At 40.7% G+C, this 24,394-nt stretch overlaps 1 protein-coding gene across 4 annotated transcripts in view; it reads right to left on the minus strand.

The window, feature by feature from the left end:
* The window catches only part of App (amyloid beta precursor protein), a 231,916-nt gene that overhangs the window by 82,314 nt on the left and 125,208 nt on the right, over positions 1-24,394 (minus strand). For 2 of the 4 annotated variants that reach the window (XM_055614809.1, XM_055614808.1), the window contains exons 6-7: positions 21,803-22,005; positions 6,782-6,949 (exon numbers count right to left, since the gene is read on the minus strand). In XM_055614809.1, the coding sequence (XP_055470784.1) occupies positions 6,782-6,949; positions 21,803-22,005 (371 nt within the window). The remainder of the gene's footprint in view (positions 1-6,781; positions 6,950-21,802; positions 22,006-24,394) is intronic. The other 2 variants (XM_055614811.1, XM_055614810.1) reach the window with 1 other exon arrangement.

Consider the following 24,394-nt stretch of genomic DNA (forward strand, 5'->3'; position numbering starts at 1 on the left):
CCAACCAACCAACCAACCAACCAACCAACCAACCAACCAACCAACCACTGAGAAGTCTTACCTGACAGGCAAAACAGCAGCACACTTGAGATCTAGGAAGGTGGTCTAACATGCTCACAGACATCTATTGAGAATCAGATGCTACGAACAACCTTATACTTCAACAGCACCTTCCATTTGTGGAACACCTATATTCGAACCTGGCTTTACCATCAGTTGGGGTGGAGAGAATACTAGACTGGAACAGAGGTGCATCTGGGTGCTGTGGCAAATGGCTGCAAGGTAGGTAAGCGGGGGAGCCTTGCAGATCCCTGGAGCCCACAGGCCTGAGGTGATTTGTGTTCCCTGCTTCCTGCGCATACTTGGCAAAGTAGGAAGTATTAGTTATCATAGTTAAATAGGTTGGAGGGGTCTGGGACACCGCTAAACACCTGTATGTTCAGAATGAATTATCTGGAACAAAATGACAAGCATTTTTTTTTCACTCTGGATTCTTTTTTTTTTTTTAACTTTTTAAAAATTTTTTATTAATTACACTTTATTCATTTTGTATCCCCCCATAAGCCCTTCCCTCCTCCCCTCCCGATCCCACCCTCCCCTTTCTGCATGCATGCCCCTCCCCAAGTCCACTGATAGGGGAGGTTCTCCTCTCCTTCTTTCTGATCTTAGTCTAGAAGAGGACAATGCAGCCACTTTTGACATGCATATTAAAGCAAAGAAACCTTTGTGTTAACATTGACAACACAAAGTGACCAGAAATGGGTCACCCTATGGGCAGATTCCCCACAAGTCAATCAGCTGACTAAAATTTGGGATAATGGTCTTCACATACATCATGGTGTTTGTATGCTTGCCGTTTGAGGTATAGCCTGATGGGGACAGTACATGGACAGGCAATGCTCTCCTCACATTTTAAAGATAAGCTAGTCCAATATTTAAATAAATGTTTTACTATTTTACAAACACTGGATAGTAGGGACTGGAGGTGAGGCCTGTATGTCAACTCAAAGAGATGCAGAACTGATGTCAGAAACAGCTTGGGAGGGTCTTCACATGGAAAGAAAGCCTTCGTGAAGAGAAATGAACCCATGTCTATGAATGAGACAACTCTTCGGTCTCACGTCTCTCACTTCCATTCGTGGTTTTGAGTCCTCTGTGATAGCAGCACCAACAAGAGTATCCCGAAAATTGTGATGCTTTTCACAGTTGTTTTCTATGGCAAAAATTTAAAGTCTAGCAATGCTTGATTAGAGTGATAAGTCTTGTCAGGAAATGATCCATGAGGGAACCCAGCATACAATTCTTTCTGTATGTGTCGTCTTAAAGCAGTTCAATAGAAGAGCTTTTTCTAGCCCACTTAGCAGTTATTTTTCCACTAGAAGCACTTTAGACAGAGCATCTATAAAGCCAATCACCTCCGAGCAAAGAGATGCCATTCAATTAACGCTAAGCAGGTAAAGGAGCAAAGTGTAAGCCAGAGTTGTTCAATGAAACAGGCTGGCTCCCCTTCTGGCTCTGCTCATTTTCCCGTGAATTGAGTCTGCAATCTGCATTTGACCTCCAGGTGACCATGACGTTTTCAATTCAAATGTGTGGCTTAGCTATAAATGAGGCAGCATAGCCACACGGTTATAAATAACTAGAAATTATATGCTTTCCCCCGTATGTTGGTACTAGCACTGCAGAACCCTTCACTTGCTGTGACTGAATAGTCTCTGTAGGGAGACAAGAAATATAGCCGACAAAACCACATCATCCTCCCAGGACGGAAGGGTGTTAGGGTCTGAACCACACTGTAAGTGAGAGGAGAAAGTAAGAATTCCAATATCTGTCTGGAAAGTGTTATGCATATTTAATGAAAATTAATTATCAAATAATGTTTATTTCTAATCACTTAATAAGAATGAAAACTGGAAGTCTTTTATATACTGAAAGGAAATAAAATAAAATTGAAGAAAACCAGTCACCATTGTCTTTAGAGAGGATGAGAAATGCCCGTTAGTATTTTTCAGCTTTTTGCTCTTTCTTGTTGTTTTTAAAACGTGCTTTCTGAATATCAGAAACAGTCTAACCTAGAAAATGTCAGCACCAAGTGCTGAGCCATTTGGTGTGGAACACAGCCAGAGTGCCATTTAGGTTTCAAATGTGGTCCTCCCGTGTGTGATGCCTCCAGACAAGTCAATACATGTTCTAGGCCTCTTATTTTCTCATATGCACAAAAGATTCGAGGAGAATGTACACAAGTGTGCCAGAAAAGATCTGTGATCTTTGAAAATACTGGGAACAATGCAACACACACAAATCAGTGTCTTCCCAGTCCTTGGGTGTGATGGCCAGGGACCTTCCCTGGCCCTATGCTACCTACCTGCCAGACTTAATGCTCTAGAAGAAAACTTTCACAAAAGCGGGAAATGGGTTTACTGTGACAATAAAAAACAAAACAAAACAAAACCACATCTTTCACATGTTATTCTGCTATTTGAATTAACAGTAATATCTTATGGTGACCACTGAAAAACGGTGGTGTAGGATGATATAATCATATACACTATATCTTTAAAAAAAAATGTTCTTTTTTTTTTTTTTTAAACAGTTTTGAGGTTAGGATCCTCCCTTCCACACACATACCAGAATAATTATGATAAGAGTGAGTTTTAATTATATAACTTCTAACTGAAATTGGGTCTTCTCTTCACGCCTCAGTAACTATCAACAATATAGATCATCCCTGGAGTGGATGAATCTATTTCTAAATATAGTCTGAATTTTAAAAATGAATACCGATGTGTTTGATATGACATTTTAAAATGAAATTAGACTGGCTGGGCAACCACCACAATAAAAAACATTGTTGAGACCAAAAGTGTTTGGTTGATGCAATGTCTTTTTATAGGAAATTCCTTTTCTCTTTCCTATTAATAAGTCCCTAAGTGGAGCAACTCATTCCAACAGCATGCATTCTGGGGGAAAAGTAAGTAGTTCTGAAATCTAAGTGACTGACCTCTCCCCTCCTAATGCTGCACAGTTGTCATTTAACACACAAAACTTGAAATGTGCACACAAATTTGTCTTTGATATACAATATTAAATTTTTATGGAGGGAATATCTCTATTAACAAATATGATTTCATTAAATTATGGCATGTTGGCAGCTTTTAGGAAATAAAAACATTCTGCCAAACCAAGAAATACTACATGTACGATATTTCATGAACCTCCACAAATCAGAAAGTAATTTGATCAGAAATATAGATAGGTAGTTTAAGTAGATGCTCTCCACCCAGCTTCTAAAGTTGCCTGGTAAAACGGAATGAAATGACAAGCAAGGCGATGGGAAAATAGTGCCTATCAAAAGGCACGTGGTCAAGAATCACAAAACCCATGCAAAACAGGTGATGGGGGCAAAGGTCACATCCAACCATGCAACACACTCATTCCCTTGTCCCTCCCCAAGTCAATGATAACATACGTTTAACAGGATCTTGGGAAAGAGGTTTGTGAGTAGTCTTGAGTAAGCTTTGGGACACTATGGAGAAAACAAGAGAACATGGCTAAAAACAAAAACAGAAACATGGGAATGATGGCAGAAACACACTGATACGATTCATTCAAAACTAAGAACGGAGGAAAAATTGTGAAAACTAAAAGCAAAACCTAAACAGGGAACAAAGGCAACGCAGATGAGATTTGTTCCCAGTAAAGATTAGTGCTGACGAATGCGGCATGGTGTGCCACTGACGGGATGGTGGGAAATATGCCAGAGGACTTAAGGTTCTCTTCTCCCTCCTTAGCACCAATGATCCTCAGTGCCCTTCAATGCTTTCCTCACAGCAGCTCCGGAATGTCACTTATTCACAGGGATAGTTTTGCCTCCTGGCTCAGCTATGCAGTGATGCTTCCTTCATTCTATTCTTTTCTTCACACTATACTATACTATACTATACTATACTATACTATACTATACTATACTATACTATACTGTACTGTACTTCATCCTATCTATATGTCCATTCATGAGTATCCGCCCATCTAACTGACCTTCAACCCCTTTGTTCTCTTTCCTTTTTTTTTGAATTTATTAATGTGTGTAGTGTTTGTTTGTGATCTCTGTGTGTATGCATGCAGGTGTGCTAGGTTACATACACATGTGTGTGGAGACCAACTAAATCTTTTTTTGATCATTGCCTGCCATATTGTTTAAACATGTAGTTTGCTGATTGGCTAGATGGGCTGCCCAGCAAGCTGCAGGGATCCTGCCGTCTCTGCGTCCCAAGTGCTAAGAGTACAGGCTCAAGCCACCATGTCCAGCAGATGCTGGTGACCTGAATTCAGGCTCTCTTGCTTGCATTGAAAGCGTCTGAGGGGTCTCTCCATCCTCTGCCTTTTTCCTCCAAAGGTTCTGAGAAATTAAAGCAGAGTCTGGCACCAACTACCAATCTACATTTGGAGCTCTGTCTTTGCTTCCTTGATACTTTGTAACACAACTCTCTAAGAACTAAACAAGAACTACTGGCCTTCTCTAATGAAGCCTTGTTGGTAGCATTGACTTTTTACTAATCGGTCCATAGGTGTATACACCCCCAACCCCGGTGAAGGTATACCCTTTACTTTCTGCCCAGAGTGATCAAATGGAAATGGGGGGGGAGGGGCAGTTAAAACAGGGTGAGTAAGAACATAGTGTCCAGATCTGGAAGTGAATTAATCTCTGCTAATAATATGAAGCAAACTTCCTCACTGCCAGGATATGCTATTCCAGAAACTAAACCTAACCTTAGGGAAAGGGGGAAATTTTGAAAACTTTGCCAGGAAACCCTCACCTAGCAGCTAAACCTTTCAGAGCCACTGTAACAAAGGCCCTTTGTTCCAAAGCCTCCAGACTCCAGAATCCTTCATTGAGTTCCTGTTACCTAACCCAATTAACCTCAGGTGAAAATGAGGGTGGGTACCTTGAGCTGGAAGCTAGATCATCCAATTAGAGTCAGAGCCTCTCCACACTTGTTTCCACAGAGGGCTGAAAGAGTCGTCTTCTAGGAGATCAACAAGAACTTTCCAGGTCCCAACCAGATACCAGCTACAGTTTAAGGTCCTCATTAAGCAAGTCTTTTGTTGTTTTGCTTGATTTTATGATTTGGTTGGAAAATCGTTATAATTTTCCCAGGTATTCCTGGCCAGGAATCACCTCCCTCTAAATCCAGGAATAACATGCAAGAATCACTCAAACAAGAAATGCACATTTACTAAGATCCTCCACAGCCATTCATATTTCCAACCTGTGGTCAAGAATAGACAAATACAACCAAGAACTCAACTTGAAAGAGCACTAACAAAGGCAGATACTCCATATATCTGAGACATGACACCTTGAAGGCCGACTCTCGGGTGAATATTTCATCTTGCACTGAAGTTGTGACTTCATATACTTGATGGTCCAGAGAGACACGGCAGTTTATTTCCCTCAGCCTCATGCCATTGGAAGTTGCGAGCATAGTTCTTTTCTTTGCCTGTGTTGCACAGCAAGTATGCACATGTGCATTTATGTGTGAATGTGCAGAGCCTAAGTGACAGTCAGAGGTCACCTTCAGTGCCAGCACATGCTTTACATCTTGTTTGATAGAGTATGTTTCAACTGTGGAGCCCAGGCTAGCTGGTCACAGACCTCAGGTGACTCTCGTCTCTGTCTTCCATTTCCCTTTAGAAGTGCCAGCATTACAGAGACACAGACTACACATTCAGTTTATGTGCATTATAGGGTCCGAACCAAGGTCCTTACATTTGCATAACAAGTACTTTTACTAACTGATCCATATCCCTAGTCCTCTTCTAACTATTTTCCAGGAAAAAAAAAAAAAAGCTTGACAAAAATACATGCTCTGGGTGTAGGAATGTGGTGGTTTGAAAGAAAATGGCCCCATATAGACAGTGGCACTATTAGGGGGTGTGCCATTGTTGAAGCAGTTGTACTCTTGTTGAAGGAAGTATGTCACTGGGGGGGGGGTGGGCTTTGAAGTTTCAGATGCTCAAGCCAGGCCCAATGTCTCTCTTCTTCCTGCTGCCTGTGGATCTAGATGAAGAACTCTCAGCTAACTGTCTAGTACCATATCTGCCAGTGTGCTGTCATGGTTCCCGCCATAATAATAATGAACTAAACTTCTGAACTATAAGCCAGCCCCAATTAAATGTTTTCCTTTATAAGAGTTGCTGCGGTCACGGTGTCTCTTCACAGGAATACAACCCTAACTAAGGCAGCATCTGAGGTTGCATGAGCTCAATTCAATTAAATTTCATTAACAAAATGAAGAAAGAAAAAAAAAGTGAGATGAAACAACAAAGACATTCTCTATAGCAATCTTGTCAAGGCAACTGAAGCTTTAAGTCAGCTTCCAGGGAGAAGCTGTTTGCACATGCAGAAACATGAATACATATGTACATAGACGGACACGGAAGTATGCATTTGCAGGGAGGACTGACGAAGACAAAAGCCACTCTAGCCCCTTTGTGAAGAGAAGCAGCCAGAAGTTCCTACGGGTTGCAAGAGGAATCTACCAGGACTCTAAAAGAATACATCCAAAGACATGCTTTATTAGAGAGAGACGAAGAGATGTGCTCATGATTAAACATCCTTGCGGAGACTTCTAGTAATTACAGAAGTTGACAGGAGTGTGGTTAGTGGTAGCAATAGGCCAATTCCCGAGAACACGAAAAAAATTCAATCTGTTACAAAGAGCAGAGCCAGTGGCGAGAAAGATGAAAGGTGGCCAGGCTGGAGGAAGGGTCCACTTACAGACGCTGCCACACACCGCCATGCAGTACTCTTCCGTGTCAAAGTTGTTCCTGTTGCCGCCACATCCGCCGTAAAAGAATGGGGCGCACTTCCCTTCAGTGACATCAAAATACCAGCGGGAGATCATTGCGCGGCATGGCCCGGTCTCGGCTTGTTCAGAGCACACCTCTAATCAGAGGAGATGTGGGGAACCACATTTAGCATGGAAAGGCACCTTGTGGCTGTTCACGTACATACTTACTCATGTTAAGCCCTGATCTTCCAGTGGCAACCTGGGCTGGGCAGAGTAGGCAGCATCTACCAAGTCTTCCCCGAGGAATTTAATCACCCACCCAGACTTCAGTCACCTCTCCCACAGAACAAGACATTCTTGGCTAGTTTAATGTGTGGGACAAAGTAGCAGCTACAGGATGTTGGCTAGAAGTAAAAAAAAACATTTTTTTTTCTTTTTTGGATTTAAGGATAAAAAGTATCTGTTCATCAAAAAAATTATTTTTTAACAAAGTGTCTCTTAAAACAAGTTAGAGTCAACTATGATGTAAAAGGATTAACTGTGTTGTGATGGCAAAACTTAAGTTCTCTCCGACTTCTGTTTTTCTTAATCAATGACCACCGAGACTCATGTATAGACAATCATGCCCATTTCCAGCCTCTCCACTCATTAAACCCGTAAACACATGTAATATCTGCAGGGGAGACAGGCAAACATGGCAAGTCTAAAGAAGTTTTCATGTGTGTATTTTCATCTGACTCTTAGCCCATAATGTTCCAAACAGTAACATATGGTTCACACATTCAAATTTATGAATATACACCATGAATTATTTTACATACCTTACCTGTCAGACTGTCTTGCCACTGTCCCCCAAATCAGTTCCATAATCCCCTTTGGCTTAAAAGGCAGCAATCCATTCAGTTGCATTTTAAAAGGTACTCAAGATTAGAAGTTAGAATTCTATAGACTTCCCACATATCTGCTCTTGCTGGAAGTAGCCCCATCTTTTTGGGGGACTTTGCTCCCCACATTTGCAGATGACCCTTCAAATTCATACATCTTCTTTAGGCTTGGTCTTATCAAATTGCCCACAGGAAAAATAACTTTCTAAAAGGCTGTATAAGACCCAGAGCTTCTACATTAGAAATAGTCCATATGAGGCAGGAAGGTAGATTGTTGAGTCCTAAGGAGATTATTAATCTTTGGGTCCCAGCAACCAAAAATATCATCCCTTGTGCTGCCCTGGAATGTTCTAAGATTACATAATTTCCTTCAAATAAGCAGAAACAAACAAAAAAAAAAAAACAAAAACAAAATAAAAAGCCCACAAACAGACAAACAAATAAACAGACAAAAACCCAAATCATCTACAGCAGGCAAAGGGAATCCCTGCTTTTCCTTTGTATGAGGAAAATCCCTGAGTCCTGAGGAGGAGGTGCTCTTAACGCTACATGCACCTCAAGGAGTGTTATGTTACCCTTTGCTTTTAAGTTCTCACTTTACCCATCTTCAACTACTACCTTCAAACACTACTATACTGTGTCCTGCTCAATTCTTTGTCGGAGATACTATGCACCCAGACATTGTATTCCAGAAGATGCCCTGCTCCTGCCCAGACCCATTCATCAATCCGCACACTACCATAATCAACTAATAACAAAGGTCCACAAAAGCAGGCTAGCCTCTAGCCTTGGAGAGCCTCAAACACATATCCTCTGTGCAACAATCATCTAAAATGATTCTGACTTTCCCACAGTTTATACATAGAAGCATTTGATTGTAGGAGCATCTGATCAGTGTCATGTCACCAAAGATACCCCACTCAGTGCTCTGAAAGCTCACAGCCCCCACATCTGTTTTTTCAAATCACTTCTGTATGGAATTCTGGCATAGGATAAAAAAGTGGCTGGCTTCTTAATGAGGCAATCCCATCATTTGGTTCTAGTCCCAAACTGGACTGGTCCTTATTGCCTCTCTTAGTTAAGATATTTTCTGATGAATTTTCTGTCTTCCCTTGACGCCCCCAGCAATCTCAATATATTCCTACCGAGATATGGGGTCTCACTATGTAGCCCTGGTAGCTCTATTGTGGGCCTCCTCCTCTTCCTTTTGAGGGCTAGCATTATACATAGGCACCACCATGCTTTAGCACCCTTGTTTATGTTTCTAATATGACATTACTCCACACTAATCTCTTCTTAGGCGTATTAATGCCGTTATTAGACAGTGGTGTCTTGCACTGGATGTGCATTGTGGCCACAAGAGGAACAGAAGTTTTCAACCACTGGCATAGCCCTCAGTCAACAGAGCCTGGCAGCAAAATACATCCACATTGGCTCTGCTACACGGAGCTTGTCCTCAGAATCTCTCCCACTCACTGAATAATCATGCCAGAACTGGGAACAGGTTAGGTAATGGGATTAAACAATGCCAGATGCATAGTGTGTGGGGAAGAGGGTAAGGGTGGGTCTGTGGGAGACTGGAAGGACTGGGCAAAAGAGCACCCCTCTCTTCTGCAGCTAGCAGACTGCCACTGGACTGAGCTGCTCCTGATTTACAGCCTAATGGATAGAGTTGGGAAATGCCGATTCTCAGCCTGTGTGTGTGGGAGGGTGAAATTCTCAAGCATGTTTTTCTTCACATTCTGTGAAACATGGTTAAACACAATACATAGGCATGTGTAACAGAAGTGTGCTTCTTTTAACGCTCCCAATTTTGCACTTTTATTCCCTCGCTGTAGAGTAGAAAGACAAATACCGTTTTCTTTAGCCATAAATCATCACCTATCTAACTTAAGGTGAAATAAATAAAAACAAAGGCAAAGACGTTCAAATCAGGTGTGTTGCTAGTCAGTATTTCAAACAAACTGAGGTCTATATTCGTTCCATCAGTAATGGGAAAGTCTGATCAGTGTCATTTAAAACAACCATGACTGAGGTGAGGGGTGCACACCTGCCAATTCCAGTACCTGGGAAACAGAGGAAGGAGGATAGTGACAAACTCAAGGCCAGTCTAGTCTACATAGCAAGTTCTATATCACCAGCAACAGCAACGAAACCAAAAAAAATTTATAACACTAATGAAATAAGCATAAAAAATTCTTCATTTCTTCATTGAATTTTTAAAAATCCTAATTCAGTCACTGCTGCAAATTTAACATTTGCAATACAGTGACATTCCAAGAGCCTAATTTATCTGAACAACATTATATTCTGTAGATAAATATTTGTTTGTTTTAAATCTACACATTAAAGAAGAGGTTATTTTTAAAGAATGTGTTTTCTCCAATGTTAAAATCACCTACTTCCAAGAGAAAATGCATTCACCATGCATTGTGAATTTTAACAAGTAGTCATAAAAATGATAAGAAAAATCACTCTATCAGGAAATAGAGGATCAAATATTTATTATCCAGTAATCATATTGTACTAAATATAATCATGCAAATTAAGCCAGTAAGCTGGAGTTGAAATCTCATCTTTCAAATACAGGGTTGAAATATCAACACAAGCAGCTTTGTACCTTATTGAGGCCAGAGACTCAGTAGGATGATGGGTGTGAACTTGGTTTAGAAGTCTCTAGCACAGTGCCTCTCAACCTTCGTAATGCTGCAGACCCTTAACACAGTCCCTCAAGTGGGGGTTAATGACCCCCACCCATTAATATCACAACCATCAGAATTTTCATTGCTACTCCATAACTCTAATTTTGCTGCTGTTATGAATCATAATGTAACTATCTGTATTTTCTGATTGTCTTAGGAGACCGCTGTGAAAAGGTCATTTGACCCCTAAAGGGGTCACAACCCACAGGTTAGGAACCACTGCAGCAGGTATCCTCAGGTGGCCAGGCTTTGTACTGAAACATGCAGCTCTCTGTCATCCTAATTAGACCTCACCTGATTCTCACAGCTCCCTACGCAGAAAGGTTTCTTATAAAACAGCACCTGGCAGAGTTGGGCCTGGTAGATGAGGTTTACACTAGCCCATGCTCCTGAGCTAGTGCTGTAAGCAAGCACTGAATCTGCACTGCTATGATGTTCTGCAACCCTGGCTTCGTGTTTGCTGTGGTCAGTCCGACAAGCAGCATGGTATCAGCAAGCTTAAACCTAGAACAAGGTAAGAATGAGGTGTACCCTCTGTCATGGGGAAATATTATTACTATTTATTTTTATTGAATGTGGTGTAGGGAGTTGCTTTAAAAAATTGTGTTTATTTAGAAAAAACATAAATTGTATCATTTCGCTATTTCCTTGGTATAAACACTCTCACCACTGGCATGTCAAGCTACAGTAGTTATGACTCGCAAAATTCCTCAATGTTGTAATAATTAGTTTTCACAGCCTAGTAGGGATTGACTGTGCCACATTGAGAGAAAAACAGCAAAAATGGAAAGTTACTAGCCAAGGGAAGCTTTCCTGCTCAGTCTCTTATTTCTTTTCTGTATGCAAAATCCCTCAAAATGCAGAAGGCCGAAAATGGTGCTAAATTTTTTTCACAGTATGGTCTATGACCAGCCACATCCCTCTCCAGATGTGTAGACTCAGTAAAAGCCACAGATGATTTGCATGCATAGTAAAGTTGGATAAGCACAATGTAAACCAGTGGTAAGTGTGGGACGGTGTGGTTTTCTTGCCTGTGTTTTGGGAGGCAAGGTCTCAAGGTACAGCTCACATTGGCATTAAACCCCTGCGATACTCCTGTCTCAGCCTCCCAAATGCTAAGACTGTGGGTATGAGCCACCATGCCCAGCTAACTTATTTAAATGTAGTTGAAATGTGTTAATTTAAAGATGTAACCAGAGCAGGTAGCTGGTACAAATTAGAAAAAGTTTGGTTTCTGGGCATACATTAGAAGATTCTTAGAATAAAACAAATATAGAAAGATAATCGGTGAACTATTTTTAACAGATTTTCAATGCAGATTTATCCCATTCTACAGAACCAGCTGTTTTAAACAACACCAAAACATTTCCCTCTTAAATCCAATACTGAGATAGTAATTCTTTTATATTTAAATTTATGAAAAATGTTACCTTTTAGAAATATGAATTCTAGCGGCCCTCCTCCCCTCGCCCACAAAAACTTTTATTTTTATTTTGCAAACAATGATGAAAACCAATAAAAAAAAATCAGGAATAACTAAACTAAGCTTAGAACATAATTTTTCACAGCACTTTTCTGGGAAAAAAAATGGTAGATAGCATCACCATTCTTGAGATCAAAAGAATGCTTTCAGTGAGTTGGGGTCTAGAAATATGACTCCATCCGAGGAAGACAGGACAGGTCCACCTTTCCACAGCTTTGGCTTCTTGCCATAGTCTCCATAAAAAAAAAAAAAAAGAACCCACAGATAAAGCTGAGAACAGCCTCATTCCTAGTTAAAGTCTGGACCATAACCAAGGTTTGCTTTTTACCGCAGCGTATTAAGAAGAATAGACTGATTCCTGTGGAACAGAAAACATCCAAAGAAGGAAGACCTTCCTCCATACACCACTGCTTACATGGTAGTGAGTATTGATATCAGCCATGAGCAGGCTGGAAATCCCAGCACAGGAAAACTGAGACACTGAGAGAAAACGGAGAGATCAAGTTTAGAGTTCCACAATGAGGCTCTGTTTCAATACACAGACAATAGACACAGATACACATTCAGTCAGTGTTTCATTTAATTTCCTATCTCTAAGCATGTCACTAGACTGTATTATACATCTTATTTTTGTTTTACCTTACTGTTTATAACAGTGCCTTTGCCATGCTTTTTATTTTTTATTTTTGATGTTTCTTGCTTATTCTTGTCCTATAAAATATGGTCACTGGCAACCTACATAAATGTGCAAAACACTGAGTTAGGAGGTGTAGCTGACATTCTGACGAGGCAGGGGAGAGATGTTTCAGCGTTCACATACTGAAACTTCACACACATTAACCTGTGTGTTTGTGCATGGCTCACAGTGCTGGCGTAGAGACCTGAGGAAAACTTGTGGGCATCAGTTCTCTCTCCACCGTGTGAGTTCTGGATGTTGAATTTATTTGTTAGACTTGGCAGGAAGCGCCTCTACCACTGAATTCCCTCGATGGCCCTATCATCACACATTCAAAGCTGAACAGCACAGGTGTCCGCACCATCGCTGCGTGGGTTACAACCAGAGACAGTAGACACCTACCCTCCCTCAGGGTTTAGTGCTGGTTGTTACACGGTGCTGCTGTGCGGTGCTACAGTGCACAGCACAGTCTTCCAAGTAACAATCACCTGAGCCAAGCAACAAGTTCTGACATGGAAAAGCCTGTATGTGCAGGAGGATTTGAGTGACAGACTGGTAACTGCCTCTCTAGGTGATGGTGCAGCAGCCGCCACCAGCTGCGAAATCGTGGGTAACAAAGGTTAGCAAATTTCCAGAAAGCAAGGAGGCATGAGAAAAGGCCAGTAAGACCTTCCTTTGCTTGTATCATGAAGTGTCAAGGACTCAGAGTACGGGGCTCGAGAGAGAGTGCGGCAGTGAGAAGCACTTGCTGCTCTTGCAGAGGACTCAGACTTGAATCTAAGCACCCACAGGGCTGCTCACAATCGTCTATAACTCCAGTTTCACCCTCTTCTGCCCTCCACACACGTGCTATATAGACATACACGTGGACATAACATACATACACATAAAAATAAACAAAACATTAAAAAAAACTCAAAATGTTACACTTTCCATTCCACCTCAAAAGTTATACTCAACAAGATACAAGTAGAAGAAAAACACAATCCTGTTCTCACAAAGATGTTGATAGTTTTATCATTATAAGATAAACACAGTATATCTTAATATCTCTTCTGCCCTAAATTTGTTCACTTATTCATTCATTTTACATCATAATTATGAATTTTCTAACAAATGGGCTGCTGCCTTGAAAACCAGAGAACTTACTAACACTTGAACCTGAGACTTACTCAGTCGTATCCCTTCTGAAATTTGTAGTCTTCCCCTAACAGCATCACAAAAAGTCAGACCTGCTTTGTCGGCGTAAGTGCCTGGAAAGCACAGATGAATCTTCAGAAGAGCAAGACGTTCCAGACCCACAAAGCAGGCGTTTAGGCTGCGGTCCACCCTACTCTTTAAAGCTCTGGGCACTTATTATTAAGGGAACTAAATATTTCCATTAAAACCACAGCTTTGTTACCGAAGCCAACACTCTGTTGGACTTAAGAGCTAACCGAGGGCTGGACAGATGGCTCAGTGGTCCTCACTGCTCTTCCAAAGGCCCTGAGTTCAATTCACAGCACTCACATGGCGGCTATCGACTGTCTGATGCCTTTCTCTGGTGCACAGATAGAAATGCAGACAAAGTACCCACATAACAAAATACATAAATTAATAAATCTTAAGAAAAAGAATTAATTGAAAAAGAAGAAATGCATACATAATTATGTTAACTGCTTTCTAATTTGTTGCATTACATTTTAAGAAATAGATGTGTTTTTTTTTAAATTATGAACTGTTAAGTAGACACATAATTGTGCTTAAAGCACAACATTTTCTATGGCAAATGGATCTTTGTGAATTTACTAAACTTTGTGGATGGGAAATTACGTCAATGAAGTTCTTATCAGATACAAGATAACCACATATATGTATATTATCTCTCTGTCTCTGTAAGCCTCATTTGTCAGTTTTGAATCGCTGCAGTAGGCTTTCCAGATTAGGACAGTTGAGCTACACAGAACAGTTAGACACAGAGCCAAGCCACAGCAAAGCATGAGGTATGGAATACCTCGGAATCAATGCCTGCCATGTCACAGGGCAAATAATAACAGATTGCCACAGTTCCCCTGACCTTAAAATGAATGCTGCACCCTGTCCCAGGTATGAGAGAGGTAAAAGCCTGTGGCCTACTCTCAAAGATACTGTTGTCCATTTTCCTATCCCCAAACACATCTAAGACCTGTGGGTTAATCTTCACAAGCCATGTTTATTGTTTCTTGGACTTGGTAAAAAGCTGAGTATGATGGACAAAGTAAGAATTCCACTAGTGCGTTCCAGGATTCCTGTGCCTTTATAAAGAGGTGACAATGGAGATGGGAGAGAGAGGTAAGCTTTGTCTTTTTACCTACAAAGCAACATGGCTTTGATTTATTTATGATCCTCTTAGATGCATTGCTTCTGCTCCTGATCAGTTGGCAAATTAAACATTGTATCATAAAAAAAAAAAAAAAAAGTCCCAAGCATTTTCGTCCTTCCAGGCTACTGCAAAATATACAGGGTGAACAAAGGCAGCTCTGGATGGAAGGTCCTGAGGTAACCTTGTTCATAGCCCTGTGCCCCCGTAAGCAATGAAGTGCCTCTTCAATGCTGGGGGGCGTATTCCCCTCAACGAAATAGTGTTTCTCAGTAATTGTCAGAAGAACAGCAGGCACTGCTCAGGAGGTCACTCAGCTAACACAAAGCAGCCAGTGTTTAGACAGGAGTTTTGAGTTTCACAAATACCAAGTGTTTAAAAAGTCACCTGTATCAGTGTCTCTCTCTCTGTCCCCTTACTGAAGAATTCCCATCAACCAGGCATAAAATAATCGAAAGGGATTAAATCGCTATCTTGAAATGTGGTGACATTCAGTACCATCTTGTTCAAATTTCTGCTAGATATAAAATTTAACTGCAAATATTTTGATATGTAGAATATATTCACTCTCTCTCTCTCTCACACAAACTATTTTAAGCAAGAAACGGAGTTCCTGGTGTATTTTAATGGTAACAAAATGCTGTCTATAAACACCAGCTCTGTTGTACCAACAGTTCATAGATGTATCACACTGTATTTAAAATGTCAATCTGTTTGTTTAGCTTTAACACTTCTAACTGGTAGTAAACATTAGTTATCTAATGTTCAGAATATATGAGGGCATTGGAATGATTACTACAGCCACACTGACCATTGGCTCGGGGCTGCATATTTACTGTCTGCCAGAAACTGGGCTCAACGGCTCACGAGATTACATCATTCACTTTTCACGAAGTAGCTAAATAATAGACGGGTACTATCAATCCCAGCTTTACAGAGCATCACAGCAAGGATTGACGACTGCTTGCATCATTCAGGGTTAGCAGTTCACGGGCAGTGGGGCTAAGCAGGACTCAAATCTGAGCAGCATGTACTTGAGAAACAAAGTGGACGTGCCCCTGGCTATTATGTTAAGTGCTTGGCATAGCTCATGTATAAGTCATTCTTAGAGAGAACATGCAAGGCAACTTCAGTACTTACACTAGACGGGTAAAATTCAGGTTACTCAACTGGCCAAAGCCCATAAAAATGATAGGTCTCCTGTAAACACTCCAGTTGAAGCTAGAGCAATAAACTTAGTCCATAAACTGTTTGCTGCACACACATGAGGATCTGAGTTCAAAACTCACATATAAAAAAGTCAAGCAAGACAATCACAATACTGATTGTGATGATAATACCAACACTGGGCAGAGAGAAACAGGTACATGAATGGGATTTGTTGGTCTTCTGGCCTAGTCTATTTTGGGAGTTCTTGGCCAGAGAAAGGCCTTGCCTCCCATCACTACCCAAAAAGTAAAAAAGACAAAAAGGTGGTTGGGACCCCAGGAACAATACTTGATGTTGTCCTATGATTTTATACATGTATGCACATGTATGAATAAGGCTGTCTTACGACTTCTATACACATGAGCACATGGATGAATATGTACCTGCATACATATGAACACACACACATGCTCTCTCTCTTTGAAATCATCATATTAGTAAGTAGTATCTTAACAACAAGGACTTACAGAATTCTTTTTTTATAGACAAAATCAGAGGCTAAGAAACATTTTCTAAAAAGGCCAGGAAATTACATGCCATGGTCTTTTCTGACAATATAGTCTCCTTTGCAACTATCCAACTCCTCAGCTCTGCTTTAATAGCATAAATGTAGCCAGGGATGACACTTAAATAAATGGAGCTGAGTGTCTCCCAGGAAAATCTCTGGCTTAAAAACTAGGTAATATGCTGTTTGTGGTCCCCAGAATATAGTGTTCTGTCACATAATCATCGCTTAGTTCACACCTGGCTATTACTATTATTTAATTTAAAAATAAAAAAGTCCAGTAATGTTTAGTGCAGAATAAAAGATGCAACCATGTCCATAGCAAAAAAGCAAACATTTACAAGAGATGCAAGTCAAATGGAAGAGTATGTATTTAGAAAAAAAAAAGTAAAAATAACACTTAGGCATTAATGAAACTGAAATAGCCTAGATCATGTTGGCCCAAATCCTGGATCTATCAATTACTGTCTATGTGACTAACATATTTTGAAAGTTCCCTAAGTCTTCATTTTCCTGGTCTGGACTATAGGGGATATAACTTTTCTACTGCACATTATAGCTATAAGGCTTAAAAGGCAGAATTATAGCCTTAAAGGGCAAGCAGAATAGTGAGCCAGAAATGTTATATCTGCAATAAAGAACTCCAATCTAGACCTGACATAGTCTCCCAGCAGATGGAACCATGTCTGTGCTAGCCCTGCTAAGCTTTCTACAGGGGCAAAGACTTTAACTGGCAGCAAGGCATAAAGAATATTTGCTAAATAAAAAACATGACGTAAAAATGTAGAGTTTCTCTAGACAGGCAAAAATGGGTAGGTAACTTAAAGCCAAGGTTAATCCAGCTACCATGACACTCACATTTCAGACTTGAAAAGGAAAACAAGACCCTCAAACTCTAGTACCTTGAGTTTATGAACTAAAAATTAAGAACAAGTGTCTATGTAGGCTGTTGCTTTATAAAACTGGCAACAACCTGAGCCATTAGGTTGATATCCAACACCTTCTTAATTAGCAAAATCTAAAAGCCAAATAGATTTTGCAGTGACATACTTATATCCAAAGAATTCCCTTCTCTCTTAAATCAGTAACACTGGGGCTAAAAAATTTATGTCCAAATAAAAGTAGCTTGCTCTTTGATCACCTCCCCCTGAGGGAAGAGCAGTCTTACCAGGCCACAGAAGATGACAATGCAGCCACTCCTGATGTGATCTGATAGACTAAGATCAGAAGGAAGGAGAGGAGGACCTCCTCTATCAGTGGACTTGGGGAGGGGCATGCGTGAAGAAGGGAGAGGAAGGGTAGGATCGGGAGGGGAGGAGGGAGGGGTTTATGGGGGGATACAAAATGAATAAAGTGTAAAAAACAAAAAGTTGCCTCTATCTTCTTCCCTCTGTTCATTCCTCTTGAGAACTGAAGGACTATGAAAGCACCTAGTTCTCATGAAGCACAGTACAGAACTGGCTTAGCCATTAGAAGATGGAGATGATGAAATGATTTTCTTTCTATGAATGGTTGAAAATCACACTTCCTCTCAGAGGCTGAAACATTAACATTGAAAATAAGATTGCAATACTAATCTTTCCTTTGCAAGTGGTGTTCGCTTTCAGAGTACAGAAGCAGGCTTTGTAGGAAGAGTTTTACAAAGTGCAATCAGCCCTGCTCCTGCTACTCTTCCCGGTAAGGGGAAGAATCTGCAACCACCTTCTATACGAGGAATATACAGGGAAGGTCTTTCCCCTTTAATCTTACCATAAGAAACATTTCCATCATTAACAAATACACTATACCATAGCATGCTTCTCTTACACACTTATCCTGGAAAGATTCACCTCAATTCATATCATTGGCTCACTTCATAAGCCTTACATAAAATAAATGGGTCCATATTTAAAAAATCTTTTTATAGGATTAATGAGGTGTGTGTGTGTCTCTGTGTATGTGTGGTGTATGTGCATGATTGTATGTCCAGAATAGGATGTTGGATGTCATGCGTTAACGTTTTCTGTCTTATTTCTTTAACATAGGATCTTTCACTGAACATCCTCCAACATCACCCAGCAATCCTCTTGTCTCCACAGCTCTGGGTTGCAGGTTCACAAAACTATGCTTGGCTTTTTACATAGGCTCTGACAATGTGAACTCAGGTCCTGCCTTTGTAGCAAGTACTCTAACTGCTATGACAAACCCCCAGTTCTGATTATCTTTAAAATTAGTGCTTGCTTTGGAGTTTTCTTATAAACATCTAGCCTAAAGATTAAAAAAAAAAAAATCTTAATTACCTTTGGCTTTCCAGAGGAAAAACTCCAAAGTGTGCATGTCTTCAAATGTTCTGTCTGAATATCTAAAAAGTACATCTTACACGTAAAACTACATACCCAAACTAAATATCTAAAATTACAAAGTTACATGTGAAAGCAAAAAACAAAAGGAAAATAACAAGACTTGAAGTTAACAAGATCACATTATCTCAAAAAAAAAAAATTCCATCTTAGTTAGAATATAAGCCTAAATTAACCACTCCTTGTTTGCCTGTGACTTACAAATGGTAAAATCCCACCAAATCCCACCATTCTCAGCACCTGTACATGCCAACCTGGCACTGAACACATTCACGTTTAGGTACCAACCCAATTTTCTCAGATTCTCTTAACAGGGCATCAACTTGTCCTCTCTCCCAAACACGCCTCTTATCTTCCTTCCACCAAAGCATCATGTTTGCTTTGCCATTTCCAACTGGCTGTGACATGCGTTTGTAACACAATTTACCTGTAGACACTCCACCTGCTCAACCTTCTGACCCGAATTTAAATGTTATCTACTCTTAAGAACCAGTGTGGCCAGTGTGAAAGCTTGTTCTGATTCTCTAAAGCAGTCTCTTTGTTCTTGTTTCTTACAGGGCATATGATTTTGCATCCCTCTGGCCTTGATTTCCTCCTGGATCGTGAGCCTGTGTGTGGTCAACACCTGTTCTATTCAGACATGTAGGAAAAGCAGAGGACCATGTATGGCTATAACCTAGAACCCCTGCTTGGGATGTAGCCCATGGTAGCTCATTAACCAAGTGGGTTTCCCTAGTAAGGGGAATAGGAACTATTTCTGACATGAACTCAATGACTGGCTCCTATAACTCCCCCCCACCCCCGCCCACCTAGCCTCTTGAGGAAGGAACAGTCTTGCTAGAGGATGACATGGCAGCCAGTCCTGAAGATACCTGATAAGCTATGGTCAGATGGAAGGGGAGGAAGACCTCCCCTAGCAGTGGACTTGAAAGGGGCAGGGAGGAGATGAGGGAGAGAGGGTGGGATTGGGAGGGAATGAGAGAGGGGGCTACAGCTGGGATACAAAGTAAATAACCTGTGATTAATATACAAAAATAAAAATTAAAAAAAGAAAAGAAAAAGCAGATATCAAATGAATGCTTTTGACTTCTAAATCCTCCAGTCCAACTGCAGAGTATCGGTCTCTTCAATGTGACACCAAGAAAAGAAACCCGGAGGAAATAAACACCTCCTTCCTTGCTGAGAAAATTGTGGCTAAAAAATTCATTAGTCCAGATCTGCCAGTCTTGGCCTCAAGAGATATTTGAAAATTTCTCTAGAAAAAGATGCCTTGGGCATATGACGATGGGCACTTAGTTCAGATCAAGGGTACCTCTGCTTGTACATGCGTTCACAAGCTAAAATAAGTAAGAAGCTGCCTTAAGTATGGACTATCTGAGACTGCACGCTCCTTTCCTAAACAACACAAAATACTTCCATTAGATCTGGGGTGGCTGAGTGTTCAATTCAGAGTCATCGCTTAACAAAATCCCCAAACAAACCACTGCTAAGTGACAAAAGTCAGTCACAAAGCAATGCATGGTACAACCTCACTTAAGTATTCAGAAAAGGGCAACTCAACGGAGACCGATGTATACTAGCTGCAGCTTGGGGCTATGGGTGAGATTCAACTCCTGTGAGTGGGCAGGATGGATCTCTTTGGGGTGCTGAAATGTCCCTGGCCTACATTATGGTGATATTAAATAACAGTAAATTTATTAATGTCACTGAATTAGATATTGAAAATGAGTTAATCTTATGATATATAAATCATACCTCAATAGCATTCTTAAAAATGCAGCAATGGAAGGGAACTACTAGCAATAATAATTAACAATGTACTCGAGTTGGGCAGTGTCCCATGTTAACCTCTAATGAGCTATCATTATTACACATTAACCAAAGAAAAAAGGAATTTTTCCAGTGTTGTAGCTTTTGTGGATGAAAGCTAGTATCATTTATATTACACTAAAATTAAGCCAACCCATATTCATTCAATCTAGATCTAGAGGCAGCTTTTACTGTGGGGAAAAAAACAAAACAAAACAGTGCATACCCATTAAACACCTCAACCCCAGAAGACATTAATTGGCATGACATTTGGTGGTTTAATGTAAAATAAATATTCGCTTTCATTTCCTAGTGATGAAATGTCTTTTCAGTTCGCTTGGTTCACAACATTCTCAGGAGGAACATTAGCAGCTGGAGAGTGTCTAAGGTATCAGAACCACACCTGTTTCCTGAAGAAGATGCCTCCATACTTCCCAGTTAAACAATCAACACAAACTACCCATGTCGAATTTCACAGCATGAAACATAGTGACTCTCACCAAATCATACTAAAAATCACACTTAGTAAAAAAAATATTAGCTTTAGTAAAATCTATGTACAATTAGTAAAAATGAATAAAAACTATTCATACAAACAAAATTTATCAAAATTCTCTATAAGCCTGGCACAGTGAATGACCCAAACTCTAGTCCTTCCAGTCAAGGGGTTTCCAATCTAAGAGACAACAAATGCCCAAGGGCAATGTTGAGCAATGAACACCCACCACCAGGGGAGGACTCAGCACTTTCAAATTTGATGACTTCTTGCTAGGTGGTGTCTTATAAAACAGGCTAGGATTCCTTATACAGAATATACAGGCATAGAAAAGACTATGCAAACAGAGTGTGTATTAGTTTAATTTGATTGCTGGACTGCTTGTTAAACCAAACCAAACCAAACCAAACCAGCACCAGCAAAAACCCAAGTATAAGAAGCCTTGTTATATTAGAGAGAAAATGAGGGCAGGGGGCTAGGTGTAGTGTTGGCTGAAAAATCCCCTCCCCCTTATTTTGCTTTCTTTTATTCCAAGACATTTAGAAATAAAAATCCAACAGTGCTCACCTCGGACCACCTCCTCCACGGATTCGGTGGTGGTGGTGGTGGTAGTGGCGATGCTGGTTGTTCTCTCTGTTGCCTCTTCGTAGGGCTCCTCGGCCTCCTCCTCCACCTCATCCCCATCCTCCGCATCCTCGTCATCATCAGCTTCTTCTTCCTCAACATCAGCCACTTCCTCCTCCTCTGCTACTTCTACCACTTTGTCCTCACTGCAAGAACAAATAAAAATAGCTGTGGAATACTCAGCCAAATGGATTTAGGAAAGCAAAGAAAAATCAAGGGACTCTGATAATTGAACTGAACTGAAGAAAAACACATGGAAGGTTAGAAGCAGGCTAAGTAGGAACTCTAGGTCTACAAAATGATTCACAGGCGGACATGGCTTTCTTTTGTTTAAAGGTTGCAAGAAGAAGACACCAGGACTCCAATTATATGACACTGTGGAGAAGGCAAAATTATGTACTGTAGGAAGACAATATGGATGTAATCATCTATGTACTGAGGCACACATGGCAGGTAGTAATCGGCAAGGAAAGATCGTTTAAGGACATATATAGGACACAATTTAAAAGGCTACTAAGGAATCCCCGCGAAAAGCATCTGGCTGCCAGTGCAAACTTAGCCAAAAGCACTTGAAAGAAGATAAAGGGAGGAGAGCCTACCCTGTATTGCCTGGTAGGAAAGGACAGAGAGATGCACTGGATCAGACCATAAAAGCAACACAAGACAAATTTGTGAGACTGAGACTCTCTGCCACAGTTCTGTCAAATGAGAAGCACTACACAAATGGGAGGAAGAGAGGCCATACCCAGGTAAATGTCCCTAGCATCAAACAGAGAACACAGGAATTGTCACCCTGATATTGCTTGTGGTCAGCAACCAGGAGCTTGTAGCTGGGAAAAGCAATGGGAATTTATAGGAGCCGTGACATGGCGATGCTTTGTAATGCAGTGTTGGTGCTGGAGAGGTCAGCTGTTAAAGGCTAGGGGAGTGTAGGTCCAGTGCTACAGACCGTATCAGATTTCATCTGAGCTGGTGAGTGGGATGGACCCAGCCATGATTTGCAATGCTTCTTGAAAGCTGAAAGACTTTCAAATTCAGTGTCTGACAGCATAGCAGTGAGATATTTTGCTGAAAAATGAAAAGGAAGAAGAATGCAAAGAGATGAATGTAGTACGGAGGAACTGCTCTGATTTCCTCCATACTCCAGGGATACTCTGTGCAGGCTGTATAATGGATGAGGCATCCAAGGCCCTTGGATGCACACACAGGATGCAGCACTTTAAAAAGATTCTATAAAAATGTGCCTGGCTTCTCAAAAGTCATATCCCCAACTCTGCTGAAATACGATGAAAGGACAATATACCCTGAAGCAGCTGGCTAAAATGTAAAGATGAAATAATTAAGCTGAATAATTTACATACACGTTAATGCATAACATATTGATAGGTAGGAGACTACAACTGATTTCACATTTTCATTAAGACCATGAAGAAACAGGTGAGAAAACAAAGATCAGACCCTAATCAGATGGGCTAAGCCTCTATCTGCTTCAATATAAATAATGCAATAATGGGTGAAATAATGGATTTCTTGATTTCCTGCACAAACACTTCTCTGCACACGTCTCCTGCTCAAGACCACATTTCAAAAATGAAACCTACAGCTGGCCCAGATCTTATTTGTGGTACATTTTTTGTTTTTTTTAAAACAATCTCAAGGTTGTTCTTCTAGTGACTGAAACTAGAGGTGGCTTACTGCACAACAGTAGTTAGTTTCTTGTGTCTGGGGCCTCTTCTTTGTCCAACCAAATCACAGTCACAATTCTCTTGGTTCCTCCAGTGTTGGTGGTAATTCAAAAGCAAAGGCGGGGAGAAAAGTTAAATCAAGCCAGGATTCTCAGGCCATGAAATAACCATGATCTTGGCCCAAACTGGTATGACAATGTTCAAGTGTATGGTCCTGGGCTGTCAGGTAGGGTGAAGAAAATACTTGTCTTTCCACCCTCCATTACTACTTGAATGCTGTCTTTAAAGCACCACGCAGAAGCCGGGCTGTGGGGAGAGCTGTTTAAAGCAATCTGCATTCTGGTGTGTGTCTAGGCAGGAAAAAGAAAGAATTGAATGCCCATCATCTCTGCATCTGCCTGTGTAATTTACTGTCATCACAACAAAGAACTGAGATGCATAATAGTTCAACTGGCTGAGAAATTAAATTACTTGCCCTAAGAGAACTCAGGTCCAGCTCTTATAACCATAGCTCTGATTTCTGGAATTAAATTTAGATGTCCATGAATTCAATTATCTATTTGGACACTATTTAAAGCAGAAGCACACAACTGTGCTTTAATGATGCTGCATCTTCTCCAAGAACCCTGACCGTGCCGTTCTTACAACTTCTAATTGTAGCTTTTAGGACTAACAGGAAGCATTAAGAGGTGGGAACATGCTTTTCTGCCAGCAGCTGAGAGGCCCGACGGTTAGCTGTTCTGTGATGTAAGAAAAGCAAGACTATTGTAAGGCTGAGCACAATGAAAGAAAACAAAAGGAGGAAGAAGCTTGTGAAAACGTGAGGCTGACTGATTTCTTGGTAAACCAG

This window comes from Psammomys obesus, unplaced genomic scaffold, assembly GCF_907164565.1.
Source record: "Psammomys obesus unplaced genomic scaffold, mPsaObe1.curated_primary_1811, whole genome shotgun sequence".
Lineage (NCBI taxonomy): Eukaryota > Metazoa > Chordata > Mammalia > Rodentia > Muridae > Psammomys > Psammomys obesus.